This window comes from Limanda limanda, chromosome 21 (assembly GCF_963576545.1).
Source record: "Limanda limanda chromosome 21, fLimLim1.1, whole genome shotgun sequence".
In the NCBI taxonomy this organism is placed as follows: Eukaryota; Metazoa; Chordata; class Actinopteri; order Pleuronectiformes; family Pleuronectidae; genus Limanda; species Limanda limanda.
In genome coordinates this window covers 21,712,221-21,726,636 of record NC_083656.1, presented here as the reverse complement: position 1 = coordinate 21,726,636, position 14,416 = coordinate 21,712,221, and the positions used below count along the sequence as shown (strand labels likewise).

Sequence of the window (14,416 nt, the reverse complement as noted above, 5' to 3'; positions counted from 1 at the left end):
GTCAAAGAGTGCTTGGTGGACTCTGCAGCACTCATATGCCCGGAACAAAAAGAAGCATTGGAGTCCTGCTATCCAGGCGAACCGTGACGAAGAATCAAGGACATTGTGGGGAATCTGGAACTTCCGCTGCAAAGTGAAGTGGCAAGTTTGGACTTTTTCTCCTTGGCTTTGGACGAGCGCTGCGATGTCAGTGACACAGCCCAGTTACTCGTATTCGTCCGTGGGATAAAGGACTTCAAGATTACGGAGGAGCTGGCAGCACTCCGATCAATGAAAGGGACAACGACAGGGAGCAATCTATTCACGGAGTTAGATGCATGCATGAACACGCTGGGTCTGAAATTGGACAGACTGGCAGGTGTCACAACGGACTGCTGTCCAAGTCTGACTGGGAAAAATTTCACACTTTTGAAACGTGTTCAAGATAAAGTGACTGAAATCGACCCAGATCAGAAATTGGTATTTTTACATTGTATAATACATCAGCATGTGTTGTGCAAGTCAGTGCTAAAAATTAACCATGTTATTGATGTTGTCACTAAAATAGTTAACTTCATTAGGGCACAGGCATTGAATCATAGACAGTTTGTTTCACTTTTGGAGGAGCATGAGACTGAACATGGTGACATGTGCTACCACACAGCAGATGAGGACTGGATGGCAGATTTTGCATTTGCTGTTGATGTGACTGCACTGATGAATGAACTGAACACCAAACTGCAAGGCAAGGGCCTATTTGTTCATGAAATGCACAGCCTGGTGAAGGCTTTCGTGAGAAAGATGCAGTTTCTTTCAAGCCAACTGGAGAGCAACAATCTCACTCACATGCAAACCCTGAAAGAAGTCACACCATCAGCTGATCACCTTTGCAGGTACTCATCCATGTTAGGAGCACTGCATGGTGAGTTTTTCAAGGCGATTTACAGATCTCAGAATGATCGAGGATGAAATGCACATGATTTCCTCTCCCTTTACCTGTAGTGTGGATAATGCATCCAGTGATGTTCAGCTGGAACTCATTGACCTGCAGTCTGATGCGGTACTGGCAGAGCATTTTAAGTCAGGATCACTGCTGGGTTTTTACTCTTCTCTCAAGGAGGAGAACTGTCCAAACATAAGGAGACATGCTCAGAAGATGTTGGTTCTCTTTGGCTCTACGTGATATATGTGAACAAACATTCTCAGTGATGAAGTTTGCAAAATCCAGGTATAGATCCTCTTTCACTGATGATCATCTGGCAGCTGTGCTTTGCATCTTCACCTCAGACATTCAGCCTGACTTTGATGCACTTGTGAAAGCCCAACAGAGACTAGATTTCTCTCACTGAACTGAAAAAAATCAGACTAGAAATGCTGGCATGTAAAGGCACCAACTAGCATTGAACTGAGACACTTTCTTAGGAGGCCTTTTTCTCAAAATCACAGTTCAGTGACAATAGTTATAATATGATGTATCTTGCTTACTATTTGGAGTACAAAGACACTATTGCGGTGTCTTTAGAAAGCTAAGAACCTCTTTCCAACAGTATATGAAACTCAAAATGTGTTTTGGGGGGAATGTGCCTGAAAATGACACTAATATAATGAGTCACAAATGGTAAAAACGTTCACATTTTGTTTGTTTTGGTGTTTCTGGATGATTATTTTGCAGAAATGGTTATCCTTCAGGGCTGAATTCAAGTCCAAGTCACACCCCTGGTGGTGGGTGGGGAAAAGTGTTTTCTTCTGAATTGCAAATTTGGGACCCTTTCACACTCACAGAACCCCACATGAAAGAGAAATAATGTTTTTTGATTCATTGGCAGTGGGATCAAAGTGTTTCTATTACTTTTTTTGTTTACCATTGTTTTGGGAAATTGTATTGAATAAATGACTTTTTGTAAGGCAACCTCGCTTTTTCATTGCTTAATCATAACATGCAGTACTCTTAACAGTCTTACCAGCTTGTCAAAACAATGCTATATACTGCTCTTATAAAGAAATATAACTAAAGATAATTCATTCGTCACATGTCGAGCCTTGAGTTTGACATTTGTGACATAGAGGTGTTGCTTGTATCTGCACCCTATTTCAGGAAAATGTATACAGCTTACCATATACTGCAGTGTGTTTTTGTTGTTGTATTTAGTCTTAATGTTACAATTTGTAACAACTCTAATCCACATAGCATACCACGTGCTCCTGTCTTTTCAGCCACAATGATGTTGGAAGATATAATAGCCAATATAATAAAGATAAGTTCTACTATCTATTCTTAGTTACAGCAGCTACTGAAAAGTTAAATCAAGGAATTCAGCCTAATTAAGAGGAGTGTTGGTTTGTTGTGTGTTAGCTTGTGTGTATCCCTGCAATGATGAGGATCAAAAGGTGTCTTTTGATAAAGTTTTGATATGATTATTTTTAAAATGAAATGCATTAAATTTCTAAATAGAGATTCTTACATGTGTGTATGACTCATCTTCAAACAGTTTCTTCACAGCTCTTAACACTGAACAGCAGACGCTAGTGGAAGAAAGACTCAACATTAGTAATTAATGTTGATAAAGTAGAGGAAACAATTCCTGTTTAGTGTTCCCCTTGAACTTAAAGAAAGGCCTGTTGTCACATTTTCACCTTTTTCCCTGTTTATATGTGCAATCATTTAAATGGTTTATTTACTTGTGAATTTGATTTAGCCCTACATCAAAGGTAAATTACCTGTGTGTATCACTTTTACTTATTAAGTATCCTCATTTCCTCTTGCCACTTCCTTGCATTCTTAACTCGTATCTGACATGAGAGAGATAATGAGACCGATAATAAGTTAATGGAATAAACCTAAATTTTTTCAAGCATGTAGGTCATGTCTGAAATCATCAGATTATTTTTTAATAACATGGTTAGTTGATCATCAAAAATAATTTTAAGTCTTGCAAACCTATCCATCTTAATACATTTTTCAATTAACGTTTAATAACATTTTCAGTACAGATAGTAGTGATACAGGACAACTGAAGTTTGACCAATTTTCTGACAATCACGGATCAGTAGAACATGTGTTCAAAGTCAGGTTGAAGTTGTAATCAAATTTTGACGATGTAGGTAAATAAGTGTGGCCCCATGATCTTGGACATCAACAGGAGTGACAATCAGAGTGAGTAATGATTTCATTAAATCTTGCTAATTATAACTCGGAAGCTATCAATTTAGGTCTGGCATTTCAGCCGGTTTCACCTCTAAGTGTTTGTAATTACTTGTTGTCTGTGAAAAACTGTGTGATAGGTTAGATGAAGTCCAGTTCTTTCTCCTATTTGAATATTAGTGTGTTTGCATTTGTACCTTCAAATCCAACATTCCTCAGTGATGTGTATATTAACAATTAGCACTGCGGGAACCACATATTCAATAACAATTAGTTAATTATTCAATGAATTTATCTGATAAGAAACTTAGGTATATTTCTGATCAACCTGGGTTGATCTGCTACTGTTCTTCTGGATCGCTCTGTGTACTCACGCACACAGATCGATCCCAGGTGACACTGAGTTGGTTCTGAAACTATGCTCTTTAGTTTTTGGGTGTAAATTCTGTCTCAATGAAGTAGTTTGAAGAAAAAAAACAATTTTGTTCACAAGGTTATAATGTGTGTCAGTAACAAAGCACTGTCACTTTTGAACTGACTCTATGCTTAGATGTCTGATTCTCCCGCTGGCAGTGATTGTTTTCTCGTGTTTCTTTGAGATCCTCCACTACCCCTCTGTTTATATGTGACTTAAAGCTTTCTTGTACCGTTAAACTTGCTTGAGCTGCAAATTCGCCGGCAAGTCCTTTTCTGCTTCCCTTGGTGCACATTTGCCACAGCTGTACTATCAATTGTCCCCTGGTACAAGACAGCTCTGCATCGCGGTCCTCACGTCCTGGTGCATTTTCAATCTTGGCAGTGGTGGCCTCTTCCTCCTTCATATGCTGTGTTTGCTCCACAGTTTATTCACTTTCAATTTTCTTTCATATCTCTCAGATTATTTTGTTATAATTGTTGTTTTAACTGGTTGCTTTCGACCAGGAAGTTTGAATTCTGCCGCTTCCCCCTCTTTTGATGAGATTGCCCAAAAAGATGGAAGTGCATGTTGAAGTCCTTACAAGGACCTAGCAAAGTCAGCCAGTGATAAAAAGTTGTCATCCAACAGACTATTGCCAACAAAATATCAAGTAAATCTTGGTCTAAGCAACATTGTGGGAAATTAAATATTGCCTCTCTTCATATACTATCGATATTGTAACAATATAAAGTTGGTTCAAAATCAGCAAATTTCCAATTTCAGTGAGACAACTCACAGTCAAATGTTTATTGCAACAGCAGAACAGGTCAGTGTTCGGCATCTAGGCTCCAACTTCACGTCACTCCCACCGATATGATTACATAGTGTGATGAGCAAATACTCGTAACCCCCATCCGAGCATACAGGTGGATGCTGGGGTGGGGGAGGGGCTGAAGCAACTGACAGCAATACTGACACAGCAGCGGGGCAAGCACAGGGAGTGATGCCCCGCTGCATGGGAAATTTGTTCACCTTAAATAGACCGCCTCATAAAGTGGGGGTGTATTGTAGATGATTGTGGAGAGTGAGTTATGTCACGTGATGAGTGTCACATAATTGGAGCAGCGCACCTCAACTATACTGCCTGAGCTAACTCGCAGGTGTCTCTCCCTTTAATTTACACAGTCAGCTGCATCAAAGTTTTTTCAAACAGTTTTATAAAAAGATCACAGTTGGGAGAATGACAATAACTGCATATAAGGGAATTATGTAATTTGTGTGTGTGTTAACAACTTGCCTACTATGTGTATCACATATCAAAGTGACTTGCTTCACTATATGTGTATCTTTCATTCTTTATATTGACTGGACCAAGACATTTTAACTGCAAGTTTGATGTTTTTACCGGATTGTACATTCACATTCAATACAAAAATTGTCCACTATGAGTATTTTGACGAGTCCTCACTATTTCAATGGGCTGTTTGAGAGTTTTACTTGGTTTTGGGAATAGGGTTAGAATTTGGTTTAGATTAGAGTTTGGATATAATATTCCCAATTAGTTCATATGATCGAGGGCACCCTTAATCAATGTATATGGTGGGATCCTCGGACATATTAAAATAGGTTGCTGAGGTGGCTTTGACTCAGTAATTACAGTGGGTCGTCCACTAACCAGAGGGTTGGCAGTTCACCAAAAGACATATGTTAAAGAAAGTGCTGCAATTAGATCCACCATATGAATGTGTTAGTAAATGGGTGGATGGTAAAACCGCTCTGTACTGTAAAGCACTTTAAGTATTCATCAAGACAAGCGCTATATAAATACAGACCATTTACCAACAAATATACCAAGCAGGTGTCTGTCTGTTAGATAGAGCTTCCTTGCCTAAATTTGTACCAGGAGTGATCTATCTTGTGTTGTACTGATTTCATATGGGATTACATTACCTTGACTTTTACTTCATATTAATTCTTTACACATCTTTATTATGTACAATATATATGCAACATGTGAACCATGTAATAGATTTCAAACTTTGAATAAAACCTTTATTGCCAGAGTATCCTCATGCAGGGTAGAGGTACCTCAATTTACTGTTATATTATATTACAACAGTTTTGGGGAAAGGAGCTTTGACTGTTTTTACTTCAGTCTGCCTTATTCCTAATCCTTCTCAACTGCTGGTCTGCTCTCTTTGGCAGTCCTTCTCTCCGTCCTCCCTCATCTCTCACCCTCTTTCTGAAACATTATCACTCACTCCAACTGTCACTCACACTGTCAAACACACGCACACATTCATACAGTGCATCTAGAGAAGAACTTTCTAGCAATTTATTCTATGAATGTAGTATGGCACATTTTGATTGATAGCTTTAACAGAAGAGTAAAAGTACAAGACTGGTCTTACAGCTTTTATGGTAAAATATATAATAAAACACAAATAAATTATCGAAATCAGCTAGTTCTGTTTTATTGTGACTATGTGGGTCATTTTGCATAAAAATGCGTCCTTAATTCTATCTAAGCCTGCTTGAAATTAATGAGAAGAGCAAAAATAAATTATATGTTATATTTGACAGACTCCCTCAGTCAGAGGAAGAGCTATTCAGAAAGACGACATTATCAAACTTAAATGAAATTGTTCCGGGTTTTGGCCAACTGCAGTTAACAAAAGTATACAGAAAATAATTGTTAATCTAATCTGCAGCCTGTCAATCTGGTGTAATGAAATTCAGATCCGTTCAATAAAATGCTAAATGCTTGGTGCTAAATCCCATCACACGTTATCTCAAGGCCTTTCATATAGTAAGGCCCTTTGCCTTAAACATTATAGAGAAAATCGAACATTTCCCACAACAAGCAAGCACTATTGCGATTGTGGAGAAAAAAACAAACAGAATTTTAACTGGAATAAACCTCTGGCTAAACAAGACTCAGCAGCAATCTGCCTTGACCAGTTGGGTTGAGAGGAAAGAAATGGGGAAGAGAGGAGAGGTGGGTGGAAGAGAAAGAGAAGAGAGAGAGATGAGGAAAAGTTGTGAAACTGTCATATTTAAGCACAGACAAGGTTAATGATATGTAGTAATGTGATAAAAATAATGCAGTAAGGCGGTACTTCTTATTTCAAAGGAAAAAGATGAAAAAATGATTCCCTAATCCCCTTCAATTTTTGCATAGGCTGAACAAATGACAGAACTGCCTCCCACTATTTCTAATCTTGTTTTAAGTAGACCAAAACATACTACTACATGGATTTAATTCTTGTTGATCCACTTGTCTTAACTTAAATAAACCAGTACCATTGAAGACTACAAAAGTCTTGTGTGTAATATTTTCATGACTGTGTGGCACTGATAAGTGACATCAGTGGTTTAGATGGGGACTTGTTCTTATCTAGCTCGGACAGTTAACTTGTTTCCTGGGACAATTCCTTTAATTCTATAGTGCCAAGCCTGAACCGGCCATGGTGAAGTGGAATTGATTCTCATATCCTGCAAGTGCAAACACACACACACACACAGTGTTGGTGCCTTCAGCTCTAAGAGGAGTGTGTATAACTACATTGTGTTGAAAGAGAGCTACCTTAACACAGAGTAGCAGCAAATTAATAGGTCCAACCTTCCCTCCTCCTCCCCCCTCTTTCTCCTCCACTTGAAGTCAAGAGGTATTTCCATTTTAAAATTGCTTTCCGGCCCTTTGTGAATGAAATGGAATTACATTGAAAAGCACTGATTGATTCTTTCTGAACACAATGTTTTTCATCGTGTAGATCTGTTGGCCCCCTTTCTCTCCATCACCTACTCGATGCAGTCACTATATGCCCATAAGAGGGACTGAATGGGCGAAGAGGTGTGTATGGGCTGAATGGGCAAAGGAGTTTGTATGTTTATATATTTATATATAAATATACACACTCCTTCGTCCATTCAGTCAGTGTGAAACCACATTACGTCTGTGGGTGTTTGTGAATGTGTGCACACTCGCAAGCCACCTAATTTTTCTGAAGCATTTTAATCTTAGACCAGATACCCATACATTCATACAAACATGTCAGTCCACCACTATGTTATTGGATCTTTGTGTGACTGTTACTATTTTTATCAATGTGGTTTTCACTGCTGTTTGCAATCACAGCAGTCTGCCTGTAATAAACTTTTGAACAAAATGAATCAAGAACCGCATCATTTGATTTAGTTTTTTTTTATGTCTTCCAATCATTTTTTTTTTTAATTTAAATTCTATTACAGATAACAGGCAGACATTAAGTCATGAAGACAGACAGTACAAGTACATCACTTTTGCACACAGAATTTCTAACTATTTTATGCCTCATATCTCCTTAGGTTAGTGGCTAAGCCCCTGTCTACGTGTTTATAGAAGGCTGTTTGATAGTTCACAATTAGCTAATTTGTTTGCTGGTATTCGTGCTAATTTGGGAATTTAGCGGCAGTGGTTGCTCTAAAATGCAAAGCAGCATTATCAAAGATCAAAAATCACAACATATTCATATAAAACTAAAGATACATAAAATATGAATCAATTTGAAGAAGTCAGCCCTCTAACCATATATGAACTGATTCAACATAACCATTGAGTATTAAATACATCTATACAGGTACGAGAAATCAATTTGCGAGGAAATGGAACATCCTACCTGAGATAATAAAGTCACTCAATGTATAGGGGCTTAAAGTTGCCTGGAATATCAAACCACACACAGCTGTTTGCAGGATGCATAGCGATGAGGAAGTGTATCCTAAAGGCCGGCGCATGCTTCTGCAACTGCGTCTGCGGCTTTTCACGCAGCTGTGTCGAAGGACTCGTTTTAATTCATGCTTACAAAGCAATTCACCGCCAGAACACTAGGCAGAGTAAAATTTTTTGTCGAAGACGGCCTCAGAGACGCCTTCTTTGTGTATGGCAGTCGTCGGTGACTGTTTATTTAAATCACCACTGTGGCTCCTCATAGCATTTTTCTGGCAGACAAATCCGCCAGTCAGTGACGGGTTATACGAGTGGTCATACTTTCGGATTTCTTCTGCGAAAACGCTCTTCTATTTGGTCCATATTCGGTCTTCTAAATCTTCCGTGGTTTCTGCCGGTATTATAGGGCATGAAACCGGAAATGCAACTCCGGAAAGGATGTAGTAAGCAGACCAATTACAGCCTTGCGGGCTGAGTGAGGCTTGCGGAGCTTTGCCGTTTAGTTAGAATAAATCGGCGATGCACGCAAGCATGTAAAAAGGGATACGTAAGCACGTAAGGGGCCCGCAATTGCTCTTGCGGTCCCCTGAAAACACAGAAGCATGCGCCGGCCTTAATTCTCAGTCTGTACTCATCCATCTTGTTTGTAACAGACGTGGAGTTGGTGTGAATCAGACTCAGGAGCACTGGTCTGTACAGGTTATCCTTTAGCCTAGCACGTAGCCAGGCTTGCTTCCCCCGCTTCTGTTTCCTCTCCCTCCGCCAAAACATAGAGGCTTTTCCAGCCTCACTGTTGTAAATCGTTGCTCTGACCTCGCGGGTAATCCGTCCCAGCGACAGACATAGAGAATATTTTATTTTATAAATTTATAAATTTATATTTTCTCCCTGATTGTCTCCTTTAGGTCATAAAGAGACATCAATATTAAAATCAGACTGTTTCATAACCAGTTAAAATCTCCTTTAAGAATGCTAAGGTTAGCTTTCTTCTCTGAAAGAGTGACAGGTGGCTCACCTGGGCGTCTGTGGCTGAGGGCTAGAGTGGTCGTCCTCCAACCTGAAGGTCGGCAGTTCGATCCCCAGTCTGAACCATCTGCATGCCAAGTGTCCTTGGGCAAGATGCTGAACCCTGAATGGCCCCCCATAGAATAACAAAGTTCTGCGAATAGATGTACTGTATGAATGTGTGTGTGAATGGGTGAATGTTAAACTGTACTGTAAAGCGCTTTGAGTGGTCATCAAGACTAGAAAAGGGCTATATAAATACAAAACCATTTCACCATTTACCGGCTCATATTTGTCGTTTTTCTCAGTTGTTTTGTTATTACTTTCGGTCTGATTGTAGAATCCTCGATGTATTTAGACAATAAACAACAACTTTCTGGTGGCAACAGTAGTTTCTGAAACATAAGTGAAACAGCACTGAAATGCTGGATAAACCAAGTTTATTTCTGTTCTGAGACGAAGAGATGGCTAAGGAGCTGCAACAGCACCACACAGTGTGCACTGCAACCAGGTCTGTGAATGCACCCAGGTCTGCAGTGCTACATGTGTACCAAGCGGGACCTGAACCAAAATTGTTTCAAAACATTTTGTCTGAGCCACTGCTCCAGCTCAGATCAGTCCACATTCCTTTTCTTTTACCCTTCCCCCTCTCGTTTCTGTGTTTGACAATATTCCTTTTGACTTCAATTCTGAAGTTTATTACTTCGATACGATCTGAACGTGTAGCTGCATTCCATATCCACTGCTGACACTACAAAATTAGGGCTGTCAAACAATTACAAATTTTAATCAGTTTAATCACCATTTCTAACTGCACGAAAAATCCCCATTTTCTATGTATATTGTTGTGAGAATGGAAAGTTAAATGACAGAAGGCGGATATTTACATTTAACTTTTCTTTTTTTAATGATGTCAAGTACAAATGATAGTTATTAAGATTGAAAAATAAACCAAAACATATCAAAACTAAACTAAAACATACCACACCATAATACAATTTGGCTGTCTCCTTGCTTAGCCTCTGAGGAAATATAATTCAAAGATAACATTTATCCTAAACAATTTTGGCATCTGATCCTTTGCTCTTTTTTCTTTTTTTGTGCAAATTTCCAAGTTCAGTTCATGCAGATGTAAAGGAACCAATACAGGTTCATAGTTAATTTAGATTTGGGATGATTTAGGTGACAAACGTACGGTCATGTGTTTGGTTTTGAATCGATGGTGTCGGATCATGTCTGCGTGTTGCTCCACTCATTTTAACACTGAGTCCTGACTGTGAGTGTCACGTCTTGTGTTGTACTGAGCACAACACGAGCAACTGATTGGGGGCCGATTTGGGTACATGGAGCGGGTCATTCTGCTAATGCGTTACAGATATTTATGCATTAACACAAATTAATCATCCCGCGTTAACACCTTCCTTTTAACAGCCTTATACAAAATGTAACAACTTTTTTACAATTTGAGTGCTGTACAGCACTGTCTACAGATTTTCCTCTGATCATTCCTGACTTTTTAAAATGTTCTAAAAGGAACTTTGATTTCTTTGTGCACACGGCACTGCAGTCTCGTGCTCTTGTATTGGCATTGGTGGAGTGTTTGCCATGCTAATTAGGTAAAACTGACACACGTTTTAACTTACTTGTAATATATTTGATCAAATATTTTGCAGAAGAGCTTAAGAGTACCATGAAGTACTTTTTTTTCAGCCAGCTTGGAGAGTCCTTTCAGCACCAAGGACATGTTTAGGTCTTTGTGGTTGCATGAGGAAAAAGCTTGATTGCTTCTCTGTCATCACATGACCAACTGTATATTCGTATTGTATTGTATTTGTGTTAAACAGCAAAAAAACAGAGTGAGATAAGCTTTTATGTTGTTAACACATATCTACTTCCTCATTGACACACACACGCACACACACACACACTTAATGACATATTTAATCACCCACACACTCAGTTTTATTTCCACACACTTGCTCACTTATCGTCTCATTTAATCAGTCAAAATCTTACACTGGCAAAATCACAACTGTCAATCTTTGTCACTCACACACACATGCTCCTACTCACTTACCTTGGCACATACTGTGCTGAAAAATGAAATGACATGCACTCCACACATATGCCCCAAATGTAGCATTTTATTGATTTATTATTGAGTTGGATCTGCATGTAATTGAGTCATGATCACAACATGTCATTTAAAATGGTTAGTATGAGATGCCAGTGTATCTACAGAGGTGATTCAAATGTAAAGGTTGTTCTGTGTAATCAGTTGTTATCTTGAGACTCATTGGATTTGAAGATGTCATACTTTGAAGGCAGTCTTTGAGAAAAAGACATATGTCTCTAGTTTGATTATGGTGCGGTTCATTAGCTGTTGGCTCATACGTTACTGGCAGATAGACCAGTAGAGCTTTGTGAGAGTCAGCAGTAACAAGAAAGAAGAGATTTAGCTAATTAAAACAAATAAACTGTGTCTGTCATCCCTAAACCAGCCAGCTGCTCAGATCATGAATCATCAAGTTTAGAAGAATTTGATCTGTAATATTTGCCTTCAGCACTAAAATCCATCAGCCTCCAGACAAACAAATATTTATCCACAGCTGCTGAAAGAAAACTGATGGCAAACACATATTGGTCACATACTGTATGCTTAATCAAATGAGCAACAGTGTGCATAATAATAATGAGCTTAAACATGTATTATTGTCCTTCAATATTTTTAATGAACACAGTAGTCAATGTTTATACAGTAGTCCATTGTTAGTGAAAACAGTTTGTGGCTTGAAACAATAAAGTACTGAAACCCTCATCGTTCCAACAGTAACATAAATTATGCTCCTATTTTATTAATGCCATTTGACATTATCCAACTTGACCTCAGTTTGAATTTATCCTAACATGACCATGAAATGATGCAGTATTCAATTATATATACTCAATGCAATACCAGTCTAGAATATTATAGGGAATTAATGTAAAACAGATCATATTTCACATGTGATGAATTCACAAATAGCATATATACATATTTAACATTGTTTTTTCTTGCTTTCTCGATGTGATGAATTGCATTTTTAGGATGATGGATGAGTGAGAAAAGATTTCTTATTAATCTAGTCACTCATTTTGGAAGATCATTGAAGCAGCTGGCACACGTTCACCTCTTCATTTATACGCACCTCATCTCTTTATCTCAGTTGCTCATTAGCAAGCAACATCTGAATTTCTGTACCAATTCATTCTTCTGTATTATTAGTGTAAATTGTTGACTTGCTCCACGATGGATTTCACATCTAGATTGATTTGGCATCTCTTTCAGTAACGCTCATTAAGGGTCGCAGTGAGTACACTAGTGTTAATACCCAGTGACCCATTTCAACAGCCTTTGGAAAAATGTCAAATTAAATTGGAAAAGAAAAACAACAAAGCTCTTGATACACCAGTTCCTGTTGGTTCAGAAAGATTCCGTCTGTACTGATCACATTTCATTTTCTTCTTTGTCCTGTTTAATGGTGGGGCAACCAACGTCAAGGTGCATTACTGCCATTTACTGCGTTGGTGCACTGTTCCTTGATTCAGTATTTTAAAACACATGTCCTCTATATTTTAGAAATCCCAACCCTTTGTTCAGCCCCCTGTTGACTCCTCGTTCCTCAGTTGCAGCCCTCACCTCCTCCTGAATCCATTCTGTGACATTCAGGTCACTTGAGTCTCTGTACATCAGCAGCACCTCCCTTGTCCGTCTCACCTTGAACTCCTCTTCCAAGGACTTCAAGGTCAACCATGTTATAAAGGCTTCTGGGCAACCCCAACCATCTCCCGAGACAGCTACTGACTTTCTTCTCCAATGTCTGGGGACTTGGTTTACAAGTAGTGGCCAGAGTATCCTTGGAAATATACAGTGCTGATATAGCAACGCCTTGAACTTGCCAGGAAGCCCCAATCAGTAAACTGTGCTCTCAACCAGCTGTCCAGTTCCTGACATGCTGACTGTATGTAGAGTCTTGCTGTTGAAAACCTTGGCCAGGCACTTGACTGGATTCTCTGAGACAATGGGTGACCCTTCGATGCGAAGTGGAACCTGATTATGACTGGTTCTTTCTTTAACACGAGTGATCTGGAGTTTGATGACATAGAGCCCATCCAAGCCCATCGAATAAGCTTTTCTAATCATTCAAAGACCCACTTACATCTTTGCACTGACTCTGTTGTTACTGTCAGGTCATCCATAAAAGCCCCTAGAGGCTGGTATGTCCCTGATGATAACAATAGTAATAATAATATTGCTACATTTATTTTATAGAGGGCTTTTCATGATTCTCAAAGACAATTTACAAAATTAGATGTTAAAGGGGACATATTATTCCCATTTCACCACAGTTGATATGGTTCCTTGGGGTCTTAATTAAAAGTCTGTAACATTTTTTGGTCAAAATACCACAAGGATCATTTAAAACAGCAGCCTTTTTACCCTGTCTAAAACAGCCCTCCTCAGATTGTCCTGTTTTGAGTGCTCCGCCCCCCCCCTGTCACTGCCCCGCCCCCCCCCTGTCACAGCCCCGCCCCCCCTGTCACACCATACACACTCCAACCGGATCTCCGCCTCCGGGGGGGGGGGGGGGCTATGCCATGCAGACAGACTGTGAGGTCACAATCTGGTGTTTTCCCATTAGACTCACTCTAGCTTATAGTTTCTGACATAGAGGAACCACAACAAATCGCGGGAGTTTTTTTTTTCAAGAGTTTTTGGGACGGTAGACACGCCAGATACCCAAATTAACGTGTAGAAGCACTACAAAAGTGGAATTATCATAATATGTCCCCTTTAAGCATAAAAAGTAGCTCATTGGGGGGCGCAGCGGAGCAACGACATGTGAAGACGTGTCTTGGTGAGCTCTGCTGGGATTGAACATTTCTTTAATATTCCTCTTCTCCTTCTCATCCTCTCCGGTGCGAACGTGTCTCTAAAGTGCCAGGTCCCTCGAATTGGTCGTTTTTTAATTTCTAAACTGCTCAGAATGCCTAAATATCAAAAGCCGAAGTCGGGGCCAGACGCCTCGGACTCGCCTGATGCTGATCCGGCCGCGGAAGCAAGTTCAGGGCCGGGTCTCGAGGCAATCATGGCTGCCATTAAGCAGTCGGAGCGGAGTGTGCTAACCAAGATCGACTCCTCTGT

At 39.5% G+C, this 14,416-nt stretch overlaps 2 protein-coding genes across 2 annotated transcripts in view; both read left to right on the top strand.

Moving 5' to 3' along the window:
- LOC133028348 (RNA binding protein fox-1 homolog 3-like) overlaps nt 1-14,416 on the top strand; it is a 216,707-nt gene that overhangs the window by 67,770 nt on the left and 134,521 nt on the right. The window lies entirely within an intron of this gene.
- LOC133027460 (general transcription factor II-I repeat domain-containing protein 2B-like) lies at nt 322-7,359 on the top strand. Its single transcript, XM_061094469.1, has 2 exons — nt 322-901; nt 7,292-7,359. Exons 1-2 carry the CDS (start codon nt 322-324, stop codon nt 7,357-7,359), a joined length of 648 nt encoding a protein of 215 aa, XP_060950452.1.